We start from the raw sequence: 25,076 nt of genomic DNA, 5'->3' as shown, positions 1-25,076 counted from the left end.
CTGCTGGTTTCTCTCTCCAGTTGTGTTGAGAGCAGAGCCTGTGACTCAGTGTTGTGCTGGGACTGACTTGTTCCGACTCCCCAGCAGACTGTGCACATCTTTTCCCAGCTCTGCATCCAGGGACGTCATGTTGGTAGCTTTAAAGCAGCTGGGGGAGAGGGGTGTGTGGAGGGAGAAGAGGGATTTACACTCCGGAATTCAGCAAACAAGGACATCTGTAAATGCTGCAAATGAAGACTTTCTCTGTCTCCTCCCCTCCCTACAAGAGCTGATTTTAAACATTTACCAACAGACTACAAGGCTATGTCCTTTTTATTTTGTAACTTTGGCAGCCTGACAGTGTACCATGGACATAGTAGGTGCTTGGTAAATATATTTCTTGAATGAATTTTTAAAAACCCTTATTATAAGTAGTAATCTGAGTTTCTTTTCCTAAGACATCCTTATTATTTGGGTCCAGACAAAGCTCCTTCTTCCAGCTCCCTGACCCCCCAGTTTAGCTATATCTCATGGCACCTCGTGTACCTTATAGTAGGTAGTAGCTACCAAATGTTAAATACAGCTCTGTTCCTTCTCTCAGGAGGCCTCACTTTGGCCTTAATGCTGCCTGTGACCCCCAGCCGTGGAGGTGCCTGCACAACTGTCATCAAGTTATGTCTTGTGTCTCTGTGACATGTTTCTGCTCAAAGTCTTCTCACTTGCCCTTCAGAGCAACCCTGTGGCATCTGTAGAGCAGGATAAAGAGGCCGAGTCCTAGACTAGTGGACCACTCTGATGACCCATAGCTTCTAAGGCACAGAGTTATGGCCTCAGAATCCTAGGCCAGGCCAGTTTCTGATACCAGCATGCAATCAGACAACTTTCGAGGCCTTGTTGCTCCCTCCCTGTTCCTTGCCTGTGTCTGGTGTGTGTGTGTGAGTGGGGGGCTTCTCCCCACATCTGTCCTCTTCCCCAGGTCTGAAGGTCATTGTTGGGGCCTTGCTGCGCTCTGTGAAGAGGCTTGTCGACGTGATGATCCTGACTCTCTTTTGCCTCAGCATCTTCGCCCTGGTAGGTCAGCAGCTCTTCATGGGAAATCTGAACCAGAAATGTGTGAGGAAAGACTGTGACTCTGACTATAAAGGTAAACACCCCACCTTTCACTCCTTGGTTTGTGCATGGTTAACTTTTATTTATCCCCACTCATATGTCTACTGATCTGCATTACAGAGTGTCTTAGGATCAAGAGATGACTAGTCCCTCTAGGGTTCTCAAGTGGGCAGATGCATTTCTTAGAGAACTACCTCATTCTTTGGGTTTCCATGAAGAAGGAAAATCCTGAAGCCACATCTATAGGAGTGGTGTCATCCTCCATCTCTGCCCACTTCCTTGTCATGTTTTGCAGAAGTCTTCAGAGTGCCTGGCTTTGGCCAAAGGGGACCAGCAACTTCCCACAATGCTTGCCCCCACCCAAGTATTTTCTTCAATGATATTGCTCCTCTTATGTTGCACCCTCTCCACTCTGAGGTCAACCCTATATCAATTTCATGTGTCCTGAATTTTATGTGGCCACACTTTCTCCATGACTGTCTTGGTTTATGAGCTTCTCATGGGCTGACCCTGTTTCCAGCTTCTCCTAGGGGTGGTCTCTGGTTCAGTTCTATGTACTGAGAGGCAAAGTGGTGGTGGTGTTACTGCTTCCTCCTCTTATTTCTCCTTCCTTCTCCTTTTCCCTCTTTTTCTCTTGCATCTTCCTGAGGGCTTAGGTTCTAGTTCCTCTCTGGATCATTTCATCGAGATCACTTTGATCACTTTGATCATTTTGGAGGATTCTGAACCATCTGTTTCGAACATAATCCGGCATATTTGCTATTCTTTTTCCTTTCAATGTTGTTTTTTCAAATCTGAATTTATAATTATTTCCTTCTCAGACTATTGCTTTGAAAAGAAAGAGTCCACTGAACTCAGAATATGTGGCACATGGATGGAGAGCAGGTAAGATGTTTATACTCTTCATTCTATCTTTTTGAAGTGACATGGCAGACAGTCTTTATCTAATGACTTGTAGAAGCAGTGGTGGTAGTTCTCAAACACTACTATTTCATGTGTCCAAGAAAGTTTATTTTATTTTATTTGGGTTTTTTAACATATTTATTTATTTGGTTGTGCTGGGTCTTAGTTGCAGCAGGCGGGCTCCTTAGTTGTGGCTCTCCAGCTCGTTAGTTGCAGCACATGGGCTCCTTAGTTGTGGCATGCAAAATCTTAGTTGCGGCATGCATGTGGGATTGGTTCCCCGACCAGAGAATGAACCCGAGGCCCCTGCACTGGGAGCGCAGAGTCTTATCCACTGCGCCACCAGGGAAGTCCCTCTAAGCAGGTTTAGATGTGCATTACTAAATTAAAAATTATTTCCAAGTGTTTAGAGCAGTTCTCTCTCCCAAATTATATTGAATTTGTATCTGATGAGAAACCTACTGAAAATATAGGGATATTTTGACACTATGGAGCGGATATTCAAGGCTATCAAAGGTAAGAAAGGATGTTGTGACTGAAAGCCCCATCTAGACCTATTTCCTGTTCAATGACATGGCCCTGATGGAAGACATCTCAGCACACGTCTTCTGTTTGTTGATCTGTGGCCCCCACTGCCTCTAATTGCACACACTGTTGTACGTGTGTTCATACACATTCACTTCAACAGCTAGTAGCCCTCTGACCCTTTGGGGATACTGTTCCTTCTTCCAGGATGTTAGTACTCTCTGTGGTGAGAGATTCATTCAGTGAAGGTTTATTGAGTATATTTCAAATTAAGATAATATGCTAGGCACTTTGATGAAATAGACTACATTCATCTCTCAATAACAAACAGGTATCAAGGGCCAACAGTGTGCCAAGCTCTGTGTTAGGCCCTAGGAATCCAAGTACAAACAAAGGAGTGCTGCCCTTTTGAAATTGACATCTTTCAGGCAACAGAGATGTACAGTAAATTCTTGAAAGTGTGATGAATGTTATAAGAGAGATCTGTAGATACTGAGAGAGATAACAGAGACGTAACTCTGCCTGTAAAATTACGGAAGTCTTCTTGTGGTGGTCACAGGTACTGATTAGGTCAAACTCAGAGACTTATTAGGTTTTAATACAAGGTTTATTGAGCTCTCTAGAATGATCCTCGGCAGGACATACTGCACCTACAGTGTTCTCATTCAATGAGGAGCTCAACAGCTGTCACAACAGTGCTTCTTTGATCCATCATCCATGCAGGGCAGGTATGGTTACTATAAGCAAAATCCAAGGTGGGGTGGGCCATCTAAACATACAGATGCAGAAGCCTTGGTTTCCAACTGTGTGCCAGTCACAACTCTCTCAGTCTAGGTATAGTCTCAAAGCTCAGGAGTTTTACAGTAAGCGAACTCCTAGTACATGACCTTTGACACTGATCATAACGTGGTAGTTTCCAAGGAGATGGCAGATCTGAGGTCACCTTCCCAGACAGGCCTCTGTTCAGGGTCCAGGCCTGGTTTTCAGCCTTTACTCACTGCCTCCTCTGAGGACTGACTGAGTGGTGACTACAACATGGATATGAAGCATGAGTGGGAAGTTCTGGTGGATGAGAAGATAGAGCAAACGATTCCTGACGGTACAAATAGCAAGGATGAAAGCCTCAGGACATGAGGACGTGCGGGGATAGTAAGAAGCCCAGCAGCTTGTTAGGCAGAGGGGCAGGAGACAGGAGCCAACCATGCAGGACCTGGTAGCCCATCACTGCTGAGGATTTTGACCTCAATCACAAAGGAAACAAGATCTGATCAGATGAGATACTTTTAAAACTCACTTATGTCTGCTACATGGAGAATGGATGGATAGAGTAGACGAAGCAGTCACTTAGGAGGCTATGTTAATACAGATGAGAGTCATGAAGCTCTTCAGCGGAGATGAAGAGAAATGGATGGATGAATCCCAAAGACATTTAGGAGACAGAACAAGACTTGTGGAGGGGTGTTGGCATGTATATGTGTGTGCAAATGCATGTGTAGGATAGTGGTGAGAAGTGCAAGGGGGAGAATAGAAAAAATCAATATAGAATTAAAAGATAAAGCAATGAAAGAGACAGAAAATATGAGAATAAATATCAATCTAGAAGTTTCAGCTTTTGACTAAGTAGGAATTCCAGAAATAGAGCACAGAAAAAGCAAAAGGGAGGAAATTAGCAAAGATAATACAGAGAATTTCCCTGGGATTAAAGATGCAAATACCTCAGTGGCCCATAAAGTAGCCAACACAATGAATGAAAAAGGACCATGTCAGGTGCATTTCCATGGCATTTCAGAACCTTTGGGGAAAAAGATCTGAAAACCAAAGAGAAAAAGGTTACCCACAAAGGAACAGTATCAGAATCCTCAACAACAACATAGGGATAATAGCTGAGCAGTGATTTTATGTTTCTGAAGAAAAACTGTTTTCAACCCCAAATTCTATTTCTGGTCAAACTGTAACTCCATTGTGAAGGCAGAGTAAAGATATACCCATATGTGCAAAGATCACCCAGTCTTCCTAAAAAGCTACTTGAGGTTTGGTCCAGAAAAATGAGGGAGTAAAACTTAGAAAGAGCAACACAAAAGAGCCAAGAAAAAATGTATCTGACCCAGGAGACCCAATGACACAGGCCATGATATTTTCCATGGAGAGTGATATAAGTAGTGGTGAAGTAGGGTGGGATGTTGGGAAACCCTTATCTACCACAGCAGAAAGCTAGTCAACAAAGACTAAAACTGATAAATCAAATATCAGTATAAGCATTTAAAAAAATTATAGTATAGTTGAATTTCAATATCATATTAGTTTCAGGTATACAATATGGTGATTCAGTATTTTCATAAATTATACTCTGAAGTTATTGTAAAATATTGGCTATATTCCTGTGCTGTGTAATACATCCTTGTAGCCTATTTATTTTATACATAGTAGTTTGTATCTCTTAATCCCCACCTCTATTTTGCCCCGCCCCCCTTCCCTACTGGAAACCACTAGTTTATTCTCTATATATTTAATTCTGTTTCTGTTTTGTTATATTCATTTGTTTCATTTTTTAGATTCCATGCATAAGTGATAACATTCAGTATATGTCTTTCTCTGTTTGACTTATTTCACTAAGCATAACACCCTCCAGGTCCATCCACATTGTTGCAAATGGCAAAATTTCACTCTTTTTTATGGCTGAGTAATATTCCATTGTATGTATATACACCGCATCTTTTCTATTTTTTATGTAGGAGTATAGTTGATTCACAATGTTGTGTTAGTTTCAGGTGTAAAGCAAAGTGATTTAGTTATACATATTCATACATCTAATCTTTTTCAGATTCTTTTCCCATATAGGTTATTAAAGAGTATTGAGTATAGTTCCCCGTGCTCTACAGTAGGTCCTTGTTGAATACCTATTTTATGTACGGTAGTGTGTATATGTTAATCCCAACCTCCTAACTTATCCCTCCCCCCCACCTTTTCCCCTTTGGTAGCCATAAGTTTGTTTTCTAAGTCTGTGAGTCTGTTTCTGTTTTGTAAATAAGTTCATTTGTATCATTTTTTTAGATTCCACATAAGTGATGTCATACGATATTTGTCTTTGTCTGTCTGACTTATTTCACTTAGTATGATAATGTCTATGTCCATCCATGATGCTGCAAATGACATCATTTCATTCTTTTTTATACCACATCTTTTTTACCCATTCATCTGTTGGTGGACACTTAGGTTACATCCATATCTTGGCTATTGTTAATAATGCTTCTATGAACATTAGGGTGCATGTATCTTTTTGAATTAGTGTTTTCATTTTCTTCAGCTATATACCCAGCAGTGGAATTGCTGGATCATATGGTAATTCTTTTTTTTTTTTTTTTTTTTTTGCGGTACGTGGGCCTCTCACTGCTGTGGCCTCTCCTGTTGCAGAGCACAGGCTCTGGACGCGCAGGCTCAGTGGCCATGGCTCACAGGCCCAGCCTCTCCGCGGCACGTGGGATCCTCCCAGACCGGGGCACGAACCCACATCCCCTGCATCGGCAGGCAGACTCTCAACCACTGCGCCACCAGGGAAGCCCTGGTAATTCTATTTTTAATTTTTTGAGGAACCCCATATTGTTTCCTACAGTGGCTGCACTAATTTACATTCCCACCAGCAGTGTACGAGTCTTCCTTTTTCTCCACATTCCTGCCAACATTTGTTATTTGTAGACTTTTTGATTGTAGCCATTCTGACAGGTTTGAGGTAGTATCTCTGTGGTTTTGATTTGCATTTCTCTAACAGTTAGCAGTGTTCTGCATCTTTCCATGTGCCTGTTAGCCATCTGTATGTCTTCTTTGAAAAATGTCTATTCAGGTCTTCTGCCATTTTTTAATCAGGTTGTTTGTTTTTTTTGATAGAGTTGTGTGACCTGTTTATATATTTTGGATATTAACCCCTTATCGGTCATATCATTTGCAAATATTTTCACTCATCTAGTAGGTTGTCTTTTCATTTTGTCAGTGATTTCCTTTGCTGTGCAAAACTTTTTAAGATTAATTAGGTCTATTTGTTTATTTTTGCTTTTGCTTCCTATGCCTTAGAAGAAAGATCAAAAAAATATCGCTATGATTTATGTCAAAGAGTGTTCTGCCTATGTTTTCTTCTAGCAGTTTTATGGTTTCCGGTCTTACATTTAGGTCTTTAATCTGTTTTGAGTTTATTTTTGTATATGGTTTGAGAAAATGTTTTAATTTCATTCTTTTCCATGTAGCTGTCCAGTTTTCCCACCACATTTATTGAAGAGACTGTCCTTTTCCCATTGTATATTCTTGCCTCCTTTATTGTAGATTAATTGACCATAAGTACGTGAGTTTATTTCTGAGCTCTATATTCTATTCCATTGATCTGTGTCTATTTTTGTGCCAATACCATGCTGTTTTGGTTACTGTAGCTTTGTAGTGTAGTCCGAAGTCAGGAAACATGATATTCCCAGCTTTGTTCTTTTTTCTCAAGATTGCTTTTGCTCTTCAGGGTCTTTTGTGGTTCCATATAAATTTTAGGGTTATTTGTTCTAGTTCTATGAAAAATGTCATGGTTATTTTGATAGGGATTGCATTAAATCTGCAGATTGCTTTGCGGTAGGATGGACATTTTAACAACATTAATTCTTCCAATCCATGAACACAGTATATCTTTCCATTTCTTTGTATCATTTTCAGTTTCTTTCATCAGTGTTTTATAGTTTTCAGAGTATAGGTCTTTTACCTTCTTGGTTAAGTTTATTCCTAGGTATTTTATTCTTTTTAATGTTATTTTAAATGGGGTTGTTTTCTTGCTTTCTCTTTCTGATAGTTTATTATTAGTATATAAAAAGCAACAGATTTCTGAATATTAATCTTGTATCCTGAAATTTTACTGAATGCATTTATTAGCTCAAATAGCTTTTTTGATGGAGACTTTAGTTTTCTATCTATAGTATCATGTCATTTACAAATAGTGATAGTTTTACTTCTTCCCTTCCAATTTGGATGCCTTTTTTTTTTTCTTGGCTGATTGCTGTGGCTAGGACTTCCAATGCTATGTTAAATAGAATTGGTGAGAGTGGGCATCCACCTTATTCCTGAGATTAAGCAAGCGTGTGCATATGTTCTTCATGAGCAGAGTCTCAGTTTGTTACAGCCCTCTTGTAAGTCCCACTGGTTTTCTAACCAGCTAAGGGAACTTGTCTTCCTGGTGTTGGACCCCAGGGCTGGGGTGCCCAATATGTGATTCGAACCCCTCACTCCCCAGGGAGGATCTCTGAGCCCATGATATCCCTCTCTTCTGTGCCCCTGACTAGGGAGTCCCAACCTGATTGCTTCTCTTTCCTTCCTTTCTGACTCTGTGTGGATCTTTCTTTACAGTCTTGTGTCCAGTTTACCGCCAGTATCCAGTTTGTTTTCATAGAGAATTGCTCCACATGTAGATGTATTTTTTTAATATAAATTTATTTATTTGTTTATTTCTGGCTGCATTGGGTCTTCGTTGCTGTGCACGGGCTTTCTCTAGTTGTGGTGCATGGGCTTCTCATTTCAGTGGCTTCTCTTATCGCGGAGCATGGGCTCTAGGCATGTGGGCTTCAGTAGTTGTGACACTCAGGCTCAGTAGTTGTGGCTTGCGGGCTCTAGAGCGCAGGCTCAGTAGCTGTGGCACATGGGCTTAGTTGCTCCATGGCATGTGGGATCTTCCTGGACCAGGGTTCGAACCAGTGTCCCCTGCATTGGCAGGCCGATTCTTAACCACTGTGCTACCAGGGAAGTCCCATGTAGATGTATTTTTGGTGTATTCATTGGTAGAGGTGAGCTCAGCAGCCTCTTACTCTGCCACCTTGATCTTCTCCCAGTAAAAGCACTATACTTAGAGATCATAGACCTAAAAGAGCTAAAAGTTGTTGAATTTGGGGTGTATAAATGACAGATGAAGAATGATGGAATGGTTTTCATTACAAGCCTTTTAGTGCCATGTGACTTTTTTTAAACCACATGTATGTGTTACTTTGATAAAAATACTATGTTTATTACAAATTAAGAAAGTACATACTCATAGTATATTCGATAGATGCACTCAGTGATGTGTTGTTTTTGGTGATGTGGACAAAGACCTATATGCAAGATATCTACTGTTTTTAAAGTAAAACCTAAATGTTTGTAAGAATAGAGGACTGATAACAATTGATACCTAAATATTTAGCATTAGCAAAGCACTTATATAAATCCCAGAACTGTAGGGCATGAAAAGAAATGAGATATTTCCTTGTATGCTGGTGGAAAAGACCCCCAATCAATACCATTCCGTGAAAAAAGCAAAGTGCAAGAGAGTGTTCAAAGAATGCTCCCATTCATATATTATAGAAAATGTATATTGATAATATGTGCATTTATATTCATAGAGGACTTCTGGAAATTTACTAAAGTAACTGTTAAACTGTGCCTCTAGGAAGTGGGACTGAGTGGGGAGAGAGGGAGACATCATATTCATTGTATGTCCTTTTTTTACTGTAAAGTGTTCACTATGTCACTGCACTTAATTTTTCAATGAAAAACTGCCGATATGAACTTCCTAACCAATCCATTTGAAAAGAGTCTATGAGTGCCCATGTTTAGATATAGAAAGGGAGGCTTGGAAGATGGAGGATGGCCAACTCTATAAATATTCTCTTCACCTAGGACTTTTGAGTGTGAGCCCATGGTTCTTGGAAGAATCAGTGCCCTGGGCAGGGTGTCGAGGGGAGGTGGGCTGCAGGGTATGTAATTCTTTCTCTGTTCCTTTGTTTTCAATATCTAGGGCTTGTTCTGAACAATTTGAATGCAAACATACCAATAAAAATCCTGACTATAATTACACGAATTTTGACAACTTTGGCTGGTCTTTTCTTGCTGTGTTCCGGCTTATGACCCAAGATTCCTGGGAGAAGCTTTATCAACAGGTTATCTATTTATTCATTCTCTCTCTTTATTTCCCTCTCTCTCTCTCCCCCTTTCTTCCCTGCCCCTCTGTCTCCCTGCCTCCTCTCTCCCTTTCCATCACGTATCTATCTCTTCATCATTTATTTATAACCTACCATCTCTCCTTCACCTTTGTCATCTATTTCTTATCCTTAACAGTTGTACTGTTAAATTGTGTTTTAGAAATTCCATTAGAAACATCAAAAAAAAGACTATAAATGTGATATTTGGAAGAAGAGTACAAAAAGACTCCTCTTCCTAGAAATATCACCCCTCTCCAGATTCTCCACTGACTGAAGTTCCACCACTAGTGCTTCAGCTTTCATGCAGCATTGCTCTCTCTCTTGCCTTTTTAATTTAAAAAATGCAAATACCCTTGAGAAAGTCACAGTAAAGTCACTATGACTTCTGTGTGAATGTACAGATGGCATTTCCTTGCTGAGAGATAGGGCATCAGGAGCTCTAGGTGATGGGGGAGGCAGTAGATGATGCTGCAGGTAGCTGAGCTAACCAGGGCTGGGGAGAGACCAATTGCTACAGTGTATAATCTCCACTCGAGGTCAAGTCACCCCTCTGCAGAGGAAGGATTCAGACGCCAGCATGTGCTGTGTCCCTTGCAGACTTTGCGCACCTCAGGGCTCTACTCAGTCTTCTTCTTTGTGGTGGTCATCTTCCTGGGCTCTTTCTACTTGATTAACTTAACCCTGGCTGTTGTCACCATGGCTTATGAGGAACAGAACAAGAATGTAGCTGCTGAGACAGAAGCCAAGGAGAAGATGTTCCAGGAAGCCCAGCAGCTGTTAAAGGAGGAGAAGGAGGTAGGGGCACGTGGTGTCAGACAGTGGGGTCTGCTTGGGAGGACCCCAGAGGCTGTGGGGCCTGACACTCAAGGTTTCTGTATAAGGCCTAGTCTCAGTGCTTTCCCAACTGGTGCTTTTCTGAGAATTTTTAAGCCCCTTGCAGCTGGCTCTGCTACAGTCTCCCACTAAGATGTCCAGGCACAGGGCTCTTGAGGAAGGGAACCCTTGGTTTTGATGATCTTTGACCTTCTGAAAGCTGAGCCTTCAAAGATAGATCCCAAATGGCTGGCTAGAGGATAAAATGTATGTGTATGTAAATTAAGGCTCTGCTGCAGGCTTTCCTGTGGGAAGCTGGAGATGTTTGTGTCCAGGGACTTTGCTTGTGAGAGTCTGGGAAATCAATCATGGTGGCTGTAGAGATGACAGTCATGATTCTTTCTTATAATTCTTGTTATATTTACAGGCCATTCTTATTGTTTCCCTGGCATCTTTACATTTTTTCAGCTCTAAGATTCTAAGATTTGATTCTAAGATTTCAGAGCAGGGCCATATTTTATGCTTTTTCTCATCCTCCACAGAGATTTGTCAGGAGGAAGCCCATCTTAAGTGCTTGATATCTGCAACGTTAAGCGCAAACATTTACTGAATGCTTAGCACATACAGGGCACTGTGCTAAGAGTTAGTGACACAGAGATATCTAAGAGTCAACCCTGCCTGCCTTTGAGGGCTGCAATCTCGTGGACAAACAGGACATGTTCCCCACATAAACAATGACAAAGCTAGCATCCCACATAAACAATGACAAAGCTAGCATATTACAGTTGGGCAATGAGCAATCAAAATGGTCCAGTGCTACCAGAAGAGAGGAGAGAATGCTTACTGAGGTCGAAGTCATTTACAGTGTTCTGTGGGGAGTGTGATCTGTTCATTAATTGCTTTTTTTCACTTTTTAAGGCTCTGGTTGCCATGGGTATTGACAGAAGTTCACTTAATTCCCTTGAAGCATCATCTTTTTCCCCGAAGAAGAGAAGGCTATTTGGTAATAAGAAAAGAAAATCCTTCTTTTTGAGAAAGTCTGGGAAAGACCAGGTTCCAGGATTAGATTCTGATGAAGATTCTTCAAAAAAGGCAAGTTTGGGCCAAGGGATTGATGATACTTTGGCACTGTTCAGGGGGACAGGTCAAGTTGTCAATCTAATTGAAAGGACTCATTCATTCACTCAATCATTTATCCATTCATCCATTTGCACATACTTCCCTGCATCCATGTGTCTATTCAATTATCCATTTATTTACAGATGTCTATTTAAAATGTTGACAGTGTTTATTTGGCACTGGGGTAGGCACTGGGGATACGTGGGATATATAACACAGGCAAGTAATGATGAAGGCACACTGACAAGGAGGCAGTTACTGTTCAGTGTGATGACCGACATGATGATCACTGAGGGAGAGCAGAGCAGGAGCATCGCCTTAGGGGCAATGTTTGTTCCCCGCAAGGCAAACCCTGAGACATTAGAGTGCAAGTAGATTATTGGGGAAGTGATCTTAGGAAGCAGTAAGAGGGGAGGGGAGAAGTGATACATGGAAGAGAAGGTGGCCAATTAATGTGAATTATTAAGCCAGTTTAATCTCCCTGGAGTGAGGGCACTAGAGTATTTATACACCAGCTTTGGTCCATCATTGGTTCAAGACTTCTGGGGTCAGGAAACAATAATTTTTCTATGTGTTAGGGCAGAAGTGTTTGGGTTGCCAAAGGAAGCCTGAGGACATATGGATGGGGCCAACAATAGTGTCTGCTTCAGACAACCAACCCCAGACTTGGTGGGGGCTGGGAAAAGAGCAGTGGATCAGAAAAGAGTTCCCAGAGGAAGCAGTGTGTAAGCTGAAAGGATGAATTAACCAGGTAAAAAGAAGAATGAAGCACTACACATAGAGAGAACAGCACACGCATAGGCCTGGAAGCAAAGGAGAGCAGAACATGACCCAGTAGAAAATGTGCAAGTGTGTGTGCGCGTGCGTGTGTGTGTGTGAGATGAGGTTGGGGGGGTGGTGGCAAGAAGCTCTAGTGGTAAGATATGGACCATCATAAAAGGCCTTGAAGCCAAGCTAAGGAGTTCATTCTTTACACTGAGAGCAAGTGGTAAGCAGTATGGAAAGGTTTTAAGCAGAAGAGTGATATGACTAGATTTACATTGTGGAAATCCTGGATGCATTGAAGAGAGGGGATTGGAGGAGTGCGAGACTGGAGGCAACCAATTAAGAAATTGTTGCAGTGATCCAAGTAAGAGGTGACAATGGCTTAAACTATGGTTAGGGCAGTGAGGATGAAGAGAGATGAACAGGTTACAGTGATCTGCAGAGGAAAAGATTTGGCAATTGACTAGATGTAGAGGGTGGGGTTTATGTCTTGGGTAGCCGACTTGTTGGTGGGTAATCTACTGAGATGGGCAAAGAGCATGTTCTGGGGGTGAGGAAGATAGCAAGTTAAGTTTTGCATGTGCCAGTTTTGAGGTGCCTATGGAGCATTCAAGTCAGGCTATTGAGTAGGCAGCAGGATATGCAGAAAAGAAGCTATGGGAGGACGTACTGTAGAAAAAGAAAGCTTATTCTTATCATTTAAGGTGGGGGATGTTTGAACATGTTTTAATTCTGGAGAAGAGAAGTCAGAAGAGAGGAAGATGTTGGTGATACAGGCCAGGGAATAATGGCTAGAGCCTCTTTACTGAGGTAGGGGGAGGATGAAGCAGGCAGGAGGTGGGTGTGTGGGCCTGAGCCTGGGGTGGGGAAAGGGAGTTCAAGGGCCTTTGTAGAAGTAGATGCACGGACCTCACCCACTGCTCTGAGCAGTTACTTGTTGGAGTGACAGGTCAAGGTCTCATGATTTAGAGGCTTCTTTGCTGTCAGATCACAGTATATTCAAGAGACTGCATATATTTTTTAATATTTTGCAAGTTTTTCCTCATTTCACAAAGCAATAGACAAAGACCCAGACACCTAACATAAAGTGTCTTTTCCCTTTAACTAGAATAGGAAATAGCTATAGAAAGACGACAGGCTCCCTTTAGAATAGCTTTTCAGAAAGGGATAGTTCCCTCTGGGGCCATGGTTGGTCAGAACTTTGGGGGAATAAGTAATTACGGATACCTGAGTTTTCTGGATAGCTGGAGGTTTATGTCCTTTAATCTCTAGATACTTTAGAGTTGTAGATAAGGTGAGAATCAATAAGCTCTTAGACATGGCCTGAGTGCTTGAAGTTTAGTATATGGATTTTGTGATATTTATTTTGACTGTTCTTTTTAGTTACTGACTATTTCAAAATCTATTTAGGCAGCCACTCAAGGCACTTCACTATGTGGCCTCAATCCACCTTTCTAAATTTATACACCACTTCTGCCCCTCGCAAACATTGTTTCTAAATCGCACTTTTTATTGCTTTCATACCCTGAACCATTGCGCATTAGTTTTTGTAAAATATTTTTTGCTCTTTGTTGGCAATGAATAAAACACGGAGAAAGAAATGTTTCTGTAGGTACAACTCTAGACTCTAGAAATGGGCATACATAAGAAATATGAATGTTCAAACCATATTTCTCTTATCTATTAACTGTGAATTAAGAAAACTGCACCTTTGGCATGCTATGAAGTTGAAGTTAGTTGAGCATCTTCGCTGCATGTGGCATTGAAACAAAGTTTGTTAAGTTTTGAGGAGAGGTCGCCCCTTCCCTTAGACAGTCCACCATGCCTTCTCTTATAGCCACACCTACTTGAACAAACCAAACGACTGTCCCAGAATCTGTCAGTGGACCACTGTGATGAGCACAGAGACCCCTTCCAAAGGCAGAGAGCGCTGAGCGCTGTGAGCATCCTCACCATCACCATGCATGGTAAGTTCTGTTCCAAGACCAAGGGGGAGCCTAACTTCAAGGATGCCCTTCCCTTCTCCCTCTCTCCAGCCCCCCAGAAGCCCTCTGCAACCCACTGTACTTCCTGCAGAGTGACTCCCCATGCTTCTTTGGAGCATGTGAGCAAAATGGCTTGGAAGAAGCAGGCCTTCCTTTTGGGCCCACCCTGAGCTGCCACTTGGGTAGTGGTGGGACCAAGCGCACCAACAGGACTTCTCGTTCAGGCCAGGCAGTCACAGGAAGTTTCAGTGACAATGATAGCCAGCCAAAGAAGAGAAGACATAGAAGTTTCCAGGAGGTTACAGTTGTCATTGAAGTTAGAATAGGAATCTGGCATGAATAATAGAAGAAGACTTGCGTATGCAGGCTGGAACCATCTGATGGACCTGATTAACAGGAGGCAACAGGGACCAAACTGAGGGGTTTGTGTTCAAGGGCAGGACTCAAGTCCCAGTAAGAATGGGATCAAATGGGTTCTTAGCACTTTTGAGCCTATTGCATCATCTCATGAGGCCTTGAAATTGTGTGGAAGTCAGGGTGCACCTGCTTTCTGGCCTGAATTCAACCAACTGATAGCACGCCTTTTGTTTCAGTGCTTATAGATGTCCCTGCCTGAATATCTCCCCTTCACCTGAGCCCTGGTAGCTTCCTGTGCTCTGGTACAGCCGTCACCATAGTCTTCCTTGAGTGAACATAACTTGGGCTTGTGTCTGTCTCTCTCATGGGTTCATAGCCAGTCAGTGTTGACTTCCCCATCTGTATCTCCCGAAGTGCGGCCCTGCTCCCAGATGCTCAATATAAGTATAAAGACTTGAAGTACTTGACTATACCACATGGGAGTTGAGTGTGGGAAACCTTCCTAGCTATGCGTCAGTACCCTTCTTGACTGATCATGTTGTAGCACAGGAGATGCTAGGGAAGAGGGAGGAAGGAATGCACCCAGGCAAAGAACAGCCAGGCTGGCTCAGACCTAACTCCTCAAGTGCCTTTCAATTCTCCTTCTCCAGAACAAGAAAAATCACAGGAACCTTGCCTCCCATGTGGGGAAAACCTGGCATCCAAATACCTCGTGTGGGACTGTAGCCCCCGGTGGCTGTGCATTAAGAAGGCCCTGAGAACCATGATGACTGACCCCTTTACTGAGCTGGCCATCACCATCTGCATCATAATCAACACTCTCTTCTTGGCCATGGAGCATTACAAAATGGACCAGAGTTTTGAGAATATGTTGTACACAGGGAATTTGGTAACTCTAGGCTTTTTAAAATATAAAACATATTTCAAACTTTGAATTATAACTCTTTCAAAGTCTAAACATTTTGTGAGTGGCCTAACCTAACATAGGTCTTTGGTCCTCTTAGGTGGAGTAGAGGGAAAAGATGACCGTTAGGATTTTATTTTTACCCATTTCAGTAATTTTCCATGGGCCCCTGTTTGCCCTCTAGTACGTTGAGGTGTTTCTTTAGTCATCTAATGGATGACTAAAGAGTCATTCAGTGGTAAGACAGAAGCAAGTAGACATCTTAAACGGTCAACTATTTTGGATAATCAAGAAAACATTAACCATATCCAGAGACCCATGGTAATGAGTACCATGGTCCCCAGTGATATTGACGACATCATTTGTCACAAAACAGTGTGACTGCCATTACTAAGTTTTATTTTCCCTGGAAAGGTGAGTCAGAGCATGGAAGCTGTAGGAGGTTCTTTCCCAGGAATAGGTGTGAGAGGCTTGTGGGGTGGGGTGGGCGTGGGGTTCCAGACTTGAGCCTGCTTCAATGTGTTTGTTATTGGATGAAGCTACTCTCAGTTAAATTGGGAACATTAAGATAGGGGAGCAGATTTTTCAAGAACTGTTCACTTTAATTCATAGCTCCTGAAGAAGGCCCAAGGGAAAATTAGTTTCCCAAATATCAGAAATAATAAGTAAGTACCTAGTGAATGTTCTACCCTAATTTGCTAATGAGTTAATTAGCTAAAATTCTTACCAGAATGTCTAGCCTTTTCTTCTTACAGTTTTATGTTATTTTTCTAATTTAAAAAGCAATATATGTTTTTTTAATTTTAAAAATAAGTAAAAATACAAAGAAGGGAAATACAAAGAAGAAACTCATTTCCTATGGTCTTACTAGCAAAGATGATCATTTTTAGCATTGCAGAGTATTTCTAGGCAGTATGTAGGTATTTTTAAATTTTCCTTTTTTTTTTTTTACTTTGACAAGAGCCCACAGTACGTATTGAATCAGGAGTTGGTCCACAGAGCTGCTTCCATGCATCAGGTTTAGGATGGTGTAGAACTGTAGACAGGTGCCTGTCACCCTTGGTTCCACATCCCATGCAGGAAGAGTAGGGAACTGCAGTATAAGAGCAGGGTGGATCTCCTTACAGACAGTCTGCATTTAAGTTCCTTTTCCCATACCGCCTTTGGGAAGAAGTGCCCTGTGGGTGTGCATAGGTCAGATTAGATTCCATGTTGCACAATAAAGCTAACACAATACCTTCTAACAGGCTGGCATCTTCTGGGCTCCAGGCCAGGATGTTTAGCTCTCTCCTGTTGAGGTGTCCCAGAATGGCCTGAAGGTTTAGTTTCACTTGGAGGCAGAATGCTGTGCCCTCAGGGCAACAGTCCCTACCTCGACAGAGTTAGTAGGACCCATCTTTCAGCATCTCCTGGTAGATGGAGTTATTGGATAAATTCCAGAGAATATGCAAAGAACCCAGAGTTATCCCCCTGGACAGGGCTTCCCAATTGCAAAGGTGTTCTGTCCATCACTTCATCTGCTGGTCCAACTGTGGGAAATAGCTAAAGCCCGCCTCTCACATTTCCCACTGACCAGGCATCCTGGGTGCTGAGGTGAAGTTGCATTTTACAGTTGGAAGCTGGCAAATTAAGTGACATTCTTCTTCACTCTCTCCAGAGGCAGAAGGAACACAGGGACATTGTTAGTGTCTGAGAACACAGGCAGCAGCTGGACCCTGGGTCCTGAAAATTGAAGAGAAACATGCAGAGCTGGTTATGTAGCCTGTGCATCTATTCCATGTGCCCCATTCCCTAGACATGCAAAAAAAGGGGCAGCCACCTCATCTCTTGTGGCCCTGTGATGGTGGTGCGGGGAGGGAGCCCTGAGCTTGAAAGAACACATTCAGACCTCTCCCTTCTGATGGATGGACCAGGATTAAGCTGGCCTGTGGAGTTCTGTGGACTAGACTTAGAAATGGACTCTCTAGGCTTCAGAATTGCTTGAATCAAACAAGTACATTGAGCTCCCAAGAAGTCATAAATAGCGATTGAATTGGATTGCAGAACCAATGGTCCCAAAGCATCTAGGGACGCTGTTGGGCTCAGACACCTAAAGCCTGAAGGAGACAGGAGGAGGAAGAGTGGGTCAAAAGGGGATGGAGATCAGTCCAGCGCAATTAGCGGGAATGCGCAATACTGCCTGCTTTTAGGCGCTGGTTATGGCACTGGGCAGGGATAGGCAGCAATGTTTAAAGGGAGAAGATAGGTATAAGCTTTGATTTTTCTTTGCCACCCTTGATTTCTTTTTATTTGCCTATTCTGTGTTTATTTATGCCTATCCTTTTATTTTAACTTGTGTCATTTTATTTTAGGGATGTATTTTATAAATAGTAAGTCATTGAATTATTTATAAAGATAGATCACGTGTTACTTTTTAATAAGGAAATTTAATCATTTAGGGGTTGTTTTTGTTGTTTCCAGAACTAAAGAGGAGAGTCTTATAACACAGCGGTCTCCAACCTTTTTTTTTTTTTTTTTTAAGATGTTGGGGGTAGGAGTTTATTAATTAATTAATTAATTTTTGCCGTGTTGGGTCTTCGTTTCTGTGCGAGGGCTTTCTCTAGTTGTGGCAAGTGGGGGCCACTCTTCATCGCGGTGCACAGGCCTCTCACTATCGCGGCCTCTCTTATTGCAGAGCACAGGCTCCAGACGCGCAGGCTCAGTAGGCTCACGGGCCTAGTTGCTCCGCGGCATGTGGGATCTTCCCAGACCAGGGCTCAAACCCGTGCCCCCTGCATTAGCAGGCAGCTTCTCAACCACTGCGCCACCAGGGAAGCCCCAGCGGTCCCCAACCTTTTTGGTACCAGGGACCGGTTTCGTGGAAGACAGTTTTTCCACGGACTGTGGAGGGGGAAGATGGTTCAGGTGGTAGTGCGAGCGATGGGGAGCGGCAGATGAAGCTTCGCTGGCTCGCCTGCCGCTCACCTCCTGCCTGGTTCCTAACAGGTCACAGACCGGTACTGGTCTGCGGCCCGGAGGTTGGGGACCCCTGTTAAGACGGACATTTTAGGGGCTTCTCTGGTGGCGCAGTGGTTGAGAGTCTGCCTGCCGATGCAGGGGACACGGGTTCGTGCCCCGGTCCGGGAAGATCCCACATGCTGCGGAGCGGCTGGGCCCGTGAGCCATGGCCGCTGAGCCTGCGCGTCCGGAGCCTGTGCTCCGCAACGGGAGAGGCCACAACAGTGAGAGGCCCGCTTACCACACACACACATAAAAGACATTTTAAAAGACTTTAACCCTTTTCATATTACTGTATTACTTTCATACTATTGTTTTTCTCATTTCTATTTAATGTGTGTGTGTGTGTGTGTGTGATAGAGAAAGTGCTATTTGCTATGAAGGAATGCTTTGCTTTATCTTCTGCAAAGAATAGATAGATTTAGTTTTGAATTTGGCTACTGTGCTACATTTTGCAAATATCTTAAGCCTGTATTATCTAATTGTTAAAGACAGAGAATTCTTTTTCCCTTGGGAAAGACATAGTTTAGTGCTTTTTAAGCTCTTGCCCCTCCTTTTAATTCTTTGATATTTTGTTCTGGAATGATGCGCCCTGCATTCTAGTGAGTCTTTAGAATTATATTCTGACTCGCTAATCTTCCTTTCAACCATGACCAATCTAGGGTTTATCCTCTATATCAGGTTGCTCAAAGACATTTTTCTGCGCCTGGTAGTGTTTTTCAGTTCTCTGCTCTGGGCCCTTTTAATTTTTTTTTTTTTTTTTTTCTGATCAAGGTGTTGAGATTGAATGGTTAGGTGAACTCCTCCTGCATTCTGGTTTATGAACAATATTTATCTTTAGTTTTCAGAGCTGTTGTGTATTCCCCCCACTTCAGAGTTATTAGTATCTTAAAGAGAATTCAGAGGAGGAATTGCTTGACACTTCCTATTACTCTGCCATCTACCAAGAAGCCAATTTTGCTTTATTTTTTAACAGAATGGAAAATAATATTTATTCTCCATCCTGATGTCTCTTAGCTTGGTGACACTGGAGTGGAGGCCATGGAGGAGGGCAGAGAGAGGGGCAAAGGTAGAGTGAGGTTCATACTACAGTGGTAAACGTTTCTTTTTTGTGGATTGCAGGGCATATTGTATCAAGCATGAGAATACATTTTATTTCTTTGTAACCTCTGTAATTCCCTTGGACCATTCTTAAAAATGTATCTCCAAGAAGAGGTAGCTTCCTTTTCTCATTTTTCTTTGTCTTGCTGTAGGTTTTCACTGGCATTTTCATGGCTGAAATGTGCCTAAAAATCATTGCGCTGGATCCCTACCACTACTTTCGTCGAGGCTGGAACATTTTTGACAGCATTGTTGCTCTTCTGAGTTTTGCAGAGGTGATAATAAATAGTATGTGTCCAGGAAAACAAAGTTGTATGTCACTTCGTTCCTTAAGAGTGGTAAGGCACTTTCTTTCCTTCTTTTTTTTTTTTTAAGGGGCTGTCAGGATGATAATCCAATTTAACCACCTATTTATTTATTTAGTTAGTTAGTTAGTTAGTCAGTTAGTTAGTTGCACCAGGTCTTAGTTGTGGCATGTGAACTCTTAGTTGCAGCATGTATGTGGGATCTAGTTCCCTGACCAGGGATCGAACCTGGGCCCCCTGCATTGGGAGCGCAGAGTCTTATCCACTGCTCCACCAGGGAAGTCCCATACTGAATAACTTATCTGACAGGACTGAAGAGTCTTGAGTGAGTTCAGTAGCTAGTTTCGATTAAACTTTACCATCTTACCTTAACCTGAGAACCAAAACTGCACTCCTCCTCCCCCCCAGGTCTTTAATACCTTTGTGAGTCCCAAGGCGTTTTCTCTCAGGTGAACCCCTACTTTCCTCCCTCTCCCTCCACAAGATGATCCTCAGGCAACCAGATGCAAAATTGTGTCTTCTGGTATCAGGACTCTGCTCCCTGCTTCGTGTACAACCCCTCCAATGATCTCTTCCCCCACAGAGCTCTGAGCCAGGCATCCTCACAGCTGGGCTCACCAAGGGGGTGTAGACTACTGAGCCCAGGACGGGGGTCGGGTGCTGCCTGCAGGTGTTATCTCACAGGGTCCCTCCTCATTGCTGCCAGTCCCACATTCCTTTTCTGTAGTCTTTGCCCTCCGTCCACGAACCATTGGAGGCATCCTGGCAACCTTTGCCGAGCACCTGATATGTACATGAGGGAAGGTTCAAAGGTGAGGAAAGCACTGCCTTCAAGGAGTTTGCAGTCTTGGGAAGATACAAGACAGGCCCAGAAATGACCATGAGGCAAAATGGAGTGTGACAGACCCCACAAGAAGTATGGACAGAAATCACAGAGAAATCACATGTGGGAGGGTAACAGGGAAACCACAAAAGGTGACCTCTTGTCCCCTTTCAGAGATTTACTTTTTTTTTGGCATGGATAGGATTTCTAAGCCTGTAGAATAAGACATTTGATTCAGTTACTTAAGCATACATGTTATACTTGGCATATGTTAGAAAATCACACTGCTTAAAGTCAGGCATTATTAGGCTGCTCCCTAAAGTTTTATTGGTGCTTGGGTGAGCAAAATTACATTCACTTTACTATTGTTTAGACTTATTACAGCCATGCTATGAGGCAAGGAGCTCTGTGGCATTGCCTGTGGATAAGAACAGAACCACAGTTTCTCCCTGAGATGCCCTCAGCTCCCCTCTAAGTAGACAGTGGTGGTCCTTCTCTTGTGATAAGTCATCCTGACCTGCAGTATCTCCCCACCCCCCAAATAGTTGATACTTAACAGGATTGTACTTTGGAGTGAAACCACTGGTTTACATTGAAAGTTAATATAAGAAATAATCTATAAACTAGTTGCTGTGTTTTTTCTAAGGTTGTTGTCTCCTATAAGGTCTGTAAGTTTCCATGGAGAAAATTTCTCGTGGAAAAAGAGTGTGTCTTGACTGGCTGATTGCCTTTTCTCTCCTGGGTACAAAACATCATGTTACTCTTGTCATCCTTACGAAGTTTAGATTCAAACTTGTGACCTCAAATATATAATTCAGGAGTTAGCAAACTTTATCTGTAAAAGGCCAGATGGTAAATATTTTCAGCCTTACAGGCCATATGGTCTCTGTCGAAACCACTCAGCTTTGCTGTCGTAGCACAAAAGTAGCTGTAGACGGTAGAGAACACATGTGCGTGGCTGTGTTCCAATAAAACTTTATTTATGGACATAGAAATTTGAACTTCATGCAATTTTCATGTGTAATGAAATATTAAAAAAAAGTATTTCCAACCATTTAAAGATGTAAAAAACATTCTTACCTCTCAGGCCGTATAAAAGCAGGCAATGGGATGGATTTGGCCCTGGGGCCAAAGTTTTTGACCCTTGGTATATTATATAGGGTTCCAATACATTCATTATATTTAATAAACACGTATGCTCAATTCCACCATCATGCTCCCAAAGTCTTTATCATTTAAAATATTAGACCAAAATATTCCATTTTTTAAACAAAAAGTAGATACAGGTGAATATTAGATTGGGACATGGAGTTGATGACCATGTTTAGGATGGATCTGGCTTTGAAAAGATTTTTGAAAGTTATAAATGCTGTGGTTTGGGAACATGTCATTTAAATTATAGCTGAGCAGATGGAATTTGTTCTTAACTGGCTTTTCTTCCATCTTTGTTTATTGTCTGTTTTTACAGCTGAGGGTCTTCAAGTTAGCCAAATCCTGGCCAACTTTAAACACACTGCTTAAGATAATTGGCCATTCCGTTGGAGCCCTTGGAAACCTGACTGTGGTCTTGGCCATTGTGGTCTTTATTTTCTCAGTAGTTGGCATGCAGCTTTTTGGCTCTAAATTCAATTGCATAAAGAGTAATTCAAAGTCCCGTGATCCTGCAGTCCCATGTTTACGACGCTGGCACATGGGGGATTTCTACCACTCCTTTCTGGTGGTATTCCGCATCCTCTGTGGGGAATGGATCGAAAACATGTGGGAATGTATGCAAGAAGCTAACCAAGCACTGTGCATTATTGTGTTTCTGTTGATCATGGTGATAGGAAAACTCGTGGTGAGTGTCTTAGTTTTGTTGTTGTTGTCATTGTGTTAAATACATGGACTAAACAAATGCATTGGCTTCTTTTGTAACACTTCACTAGTGAAAATTGTTACTCTAAGTATAGTATTATAAATGTAATGTTATATATAATATTTTAAAATCTGCATTTGAATTTTGTTTGAAGACAGTACAGTAAGCATGAAAGAAAACCTTGTCACGTAGTGCTCATAAAGATGTCCCAATGTCTATCCTACTCCAGGTGGTTATTCAGATCGCCATTGATTGGCTGAGGTAGGGGTTTTTGACCTAATTTGTTCAATAGATGTAAAGAAATGTCCACTGAGGAAGGTTTCTTGTTGTTTAAAAGAAGAAGGAGGAGAAGGAAGAGGAGGAGGAGGACGAAGGGGGAGAGAAGGAGGAGGGGAGGAAGGAGGGATGAGGAAAAAAAAGTGGTCCTTTTACTTCCTCTGGACCTTTTATGACCGTGACTCTTGGTAGAACTGCAAACATTATGCAACCATGAGAAGAACTAAACTAAGACAAAGTAAGCACTGAGGAAGATAGAGGGAAGGTGGAACAAACCTATTGTCGGGTCATAATTGGTCCCCTGTTTAAAACGTTTCAAATATCTTGTCATGTGACAATTTCTTACTGTGTAAGCTGCCCTGAGTCTGTTACTTGCAGCTGGAAACATGGCTATTTATGGAGAGGCTAATTAGGTGTACACCAGTGAGGGTATGAAGAGACAGGAGACAGACAGGGATACCTGAGCATAAGATCTTCAGAACTGAGTTGGGGCTATCATGCAAATATAATTAACAATCCACATAGAAATAAAATTAACTATCCTAAATACCTAATAAGTGATGTTGATAGACAGTAAAAGATACGAAAGATCAGAAGGGCAGGGTATCACCCAAGGGAGTGGGAAGGGAGCACTAAGAAAGGCTTTGTGGGAGACACAGTACTTGAGAAGGGCACTTAAGAGGCAAAGAGGACTTAGCAAATAGAGGAGAGCTTGAGCAAAGATTCAGACTTGGGAATTCTCCTGGTGAAGCTGAGGAAGAGTGACTAGACCCGTTAACACCCACAAGACACTTCTCCCAGAGAGCTGTATATGTTTGAGCTGGCAAGAGCCACAAACAAAAGAGATTTTTAAAAGCCTGCACAAGTATACCATCTCTCAAATTGTGCAGACAGGAGAGGACCTCCTAGCACAGCAGTCTTAGACATCAGACCCATATCGCTGTGGGCAATTCCAGAAAAAGTGACTCTGGCTGATCCCCAAGGAATATCCACTTTTGATTTTGCCACATGGTTTCGCCACTTAGCCTTACCCTGGCCAGGGTCTACAGTACGTGCTGCTTACACACAGACAGACTGGATATGGCTGTCTGCACTCTTTAACTTCAATTTTTCTTTGGTCTTATCTTGATGTCCCTATTACTTCCTCAATCTTCTCTCCTTTTATTTATTTTACAGATGAACTTTCTTGGGAGGCAGGACATAGAACTCTCATTTGATTTAGTTTTGGGTCTTGGGGAAAAGTTGTTGTGGAAACCTACTGTATTCTTTTCCTTTGCTAAATTTTTCATTCTCCTTATGTCCTCCCTCCCTTTGCCCCTTCCCAGGTACTCAACCTCTTCATTGCCTTGCTGCTCAATTCCTTCAGCAATGAGGAGAGAGATGGACACTTGGAAGGAGAGGTCAGGAAAACCAAAGTCCAGTTAGCCCTGGACCGGTTCTGCCGGGCTTTTTGTTTTGTCATATATACTCTCAAGCATTTTTGTACCAAGTGGTGCAGGAGACAACATTTACCAAAGCAAAAAGAGGTGACAGATGGTCCTGAGGCAGAGAGCAAAGGTGTCATTTCCCTGGTCACAGAGATGAGAAAGGGCCCAGAGACCTGGGAGGAGTTTGGTGTACTGACTTCCGCACCAAAGACCTTGAGTGTTGGGCATGATCAGACTTGGTTGGCCCCACTAGCAGAGGAAGAAGATGATGCTGAATCCCCTGGTGAAGATAAGGCACAGCCTGTCACACAACCTGAGGCTGGAAAACAGGTATGAAGGTTCACACATAGACTTAGAGGTTGTACAAAGCTAGAGTTGCCATAGGGCACTGGTTGCCTGCCCTGTTCTGAGCACTATGCAGAGATGATAAGGGTATAAAATGTGGCAGCTGCACATCCGGGGCTGGTTCTAATCATGGTCCTGCACCTGTGGCCCAGGTGGGCGGTGTCAGAGGAGTTCAGAGGGGGGCACAATCAGAGTGGGCTGGGGCAACAGGGGAATCAAGTGCCTTTGGTTGAGCCCTAAAAGAAGAAGTATAGACTTTGAATTGGCTGAAAGGTGAGAAAGGGAGTGTGGAAGGTGAAGTGAATAGCACAAAAAGAGATTTTGTTTCTTATGAATTGCCTACCACTCTGGGAAGGATCACTTAGCCATAGCCGCTACCCTTGGTACTCCGAGGGGCAGTAGTCTCTCATCTCTCAGCCTCCCTCTTCCTTCATAGAACCTCTGCCCTGCAAACTAGCTGGAGTAAGGGTGATCAGGGCCCCAGTATTCTCAAGCTTTTGAACCTGGAATAGAGTC

At 42.6% G+C, this 25,076-nt stretch overlaps 1 protein-coding gene across 1 annotated transcript in view; it reads left to right on the top strand.

Annotated features, from left to right (window-relative positions):
• The window catches only part of SCN11A (sodium voltage-gated channel alpha subunit 11), a 70,991-nt gene that overhangs the window by 12,597 nt on the left and 33,318 nt on the right, over nt 1-25,076 (top strand). The window contains exons 6-15 of the mRNA XM_081245273.1: nt 956-1,123; nt 1,911-1,974; nt 9,305-9,446; nt 10,086-10,283; nt 11,220-11,393; nt 14,023-14,152; nt 15,178-15,416; nt 19,682-19,867; nt 22,126-22,494; nt 24,114-24,545. Of these exons, the coding sequence (XP_081101399.1) occupies nt 956-1,123; nt 1,911-1,974; nt 9,305-9,446; nt 10,086-10,283; nt 11,220-11,393; nt 14,023-14,152; nt 15,178-15,416; nt 19,682-19,867; nt 22,126-22,494; nt 24,114-24,545 (2,102 nt within the window). The remainder of the gene's footprint in view (nt 1-955; nt 1,124-1,910; nt 1,975-9,304; nt 9,447-10,085; nt 10,284-11,219; nt 11,394-14,022; nt 14,153-15,177; nt 15,417-19,681; nt 19,868-22,125; nt 22,495-24,113; nt 24,546-25,076) is intronic.

This window comes from Mesoplodon bidens, assembly GCF_964165515.1.
Source record: "Mesoplodon bidens genome assembly, chromosome: 10".
Lineage (NCBI taxonomy): Eukaryota > Metazoa > Chordata > Mammalia > Artiodactyla > Ziphiidae > Mesoplodon > Mesoplodon bidens.
The sequence above is the reverse complement of the archived record's forward strand: the minus strand, read 5'-3'. Positions and strand labels throughout refer to the sequence as shown.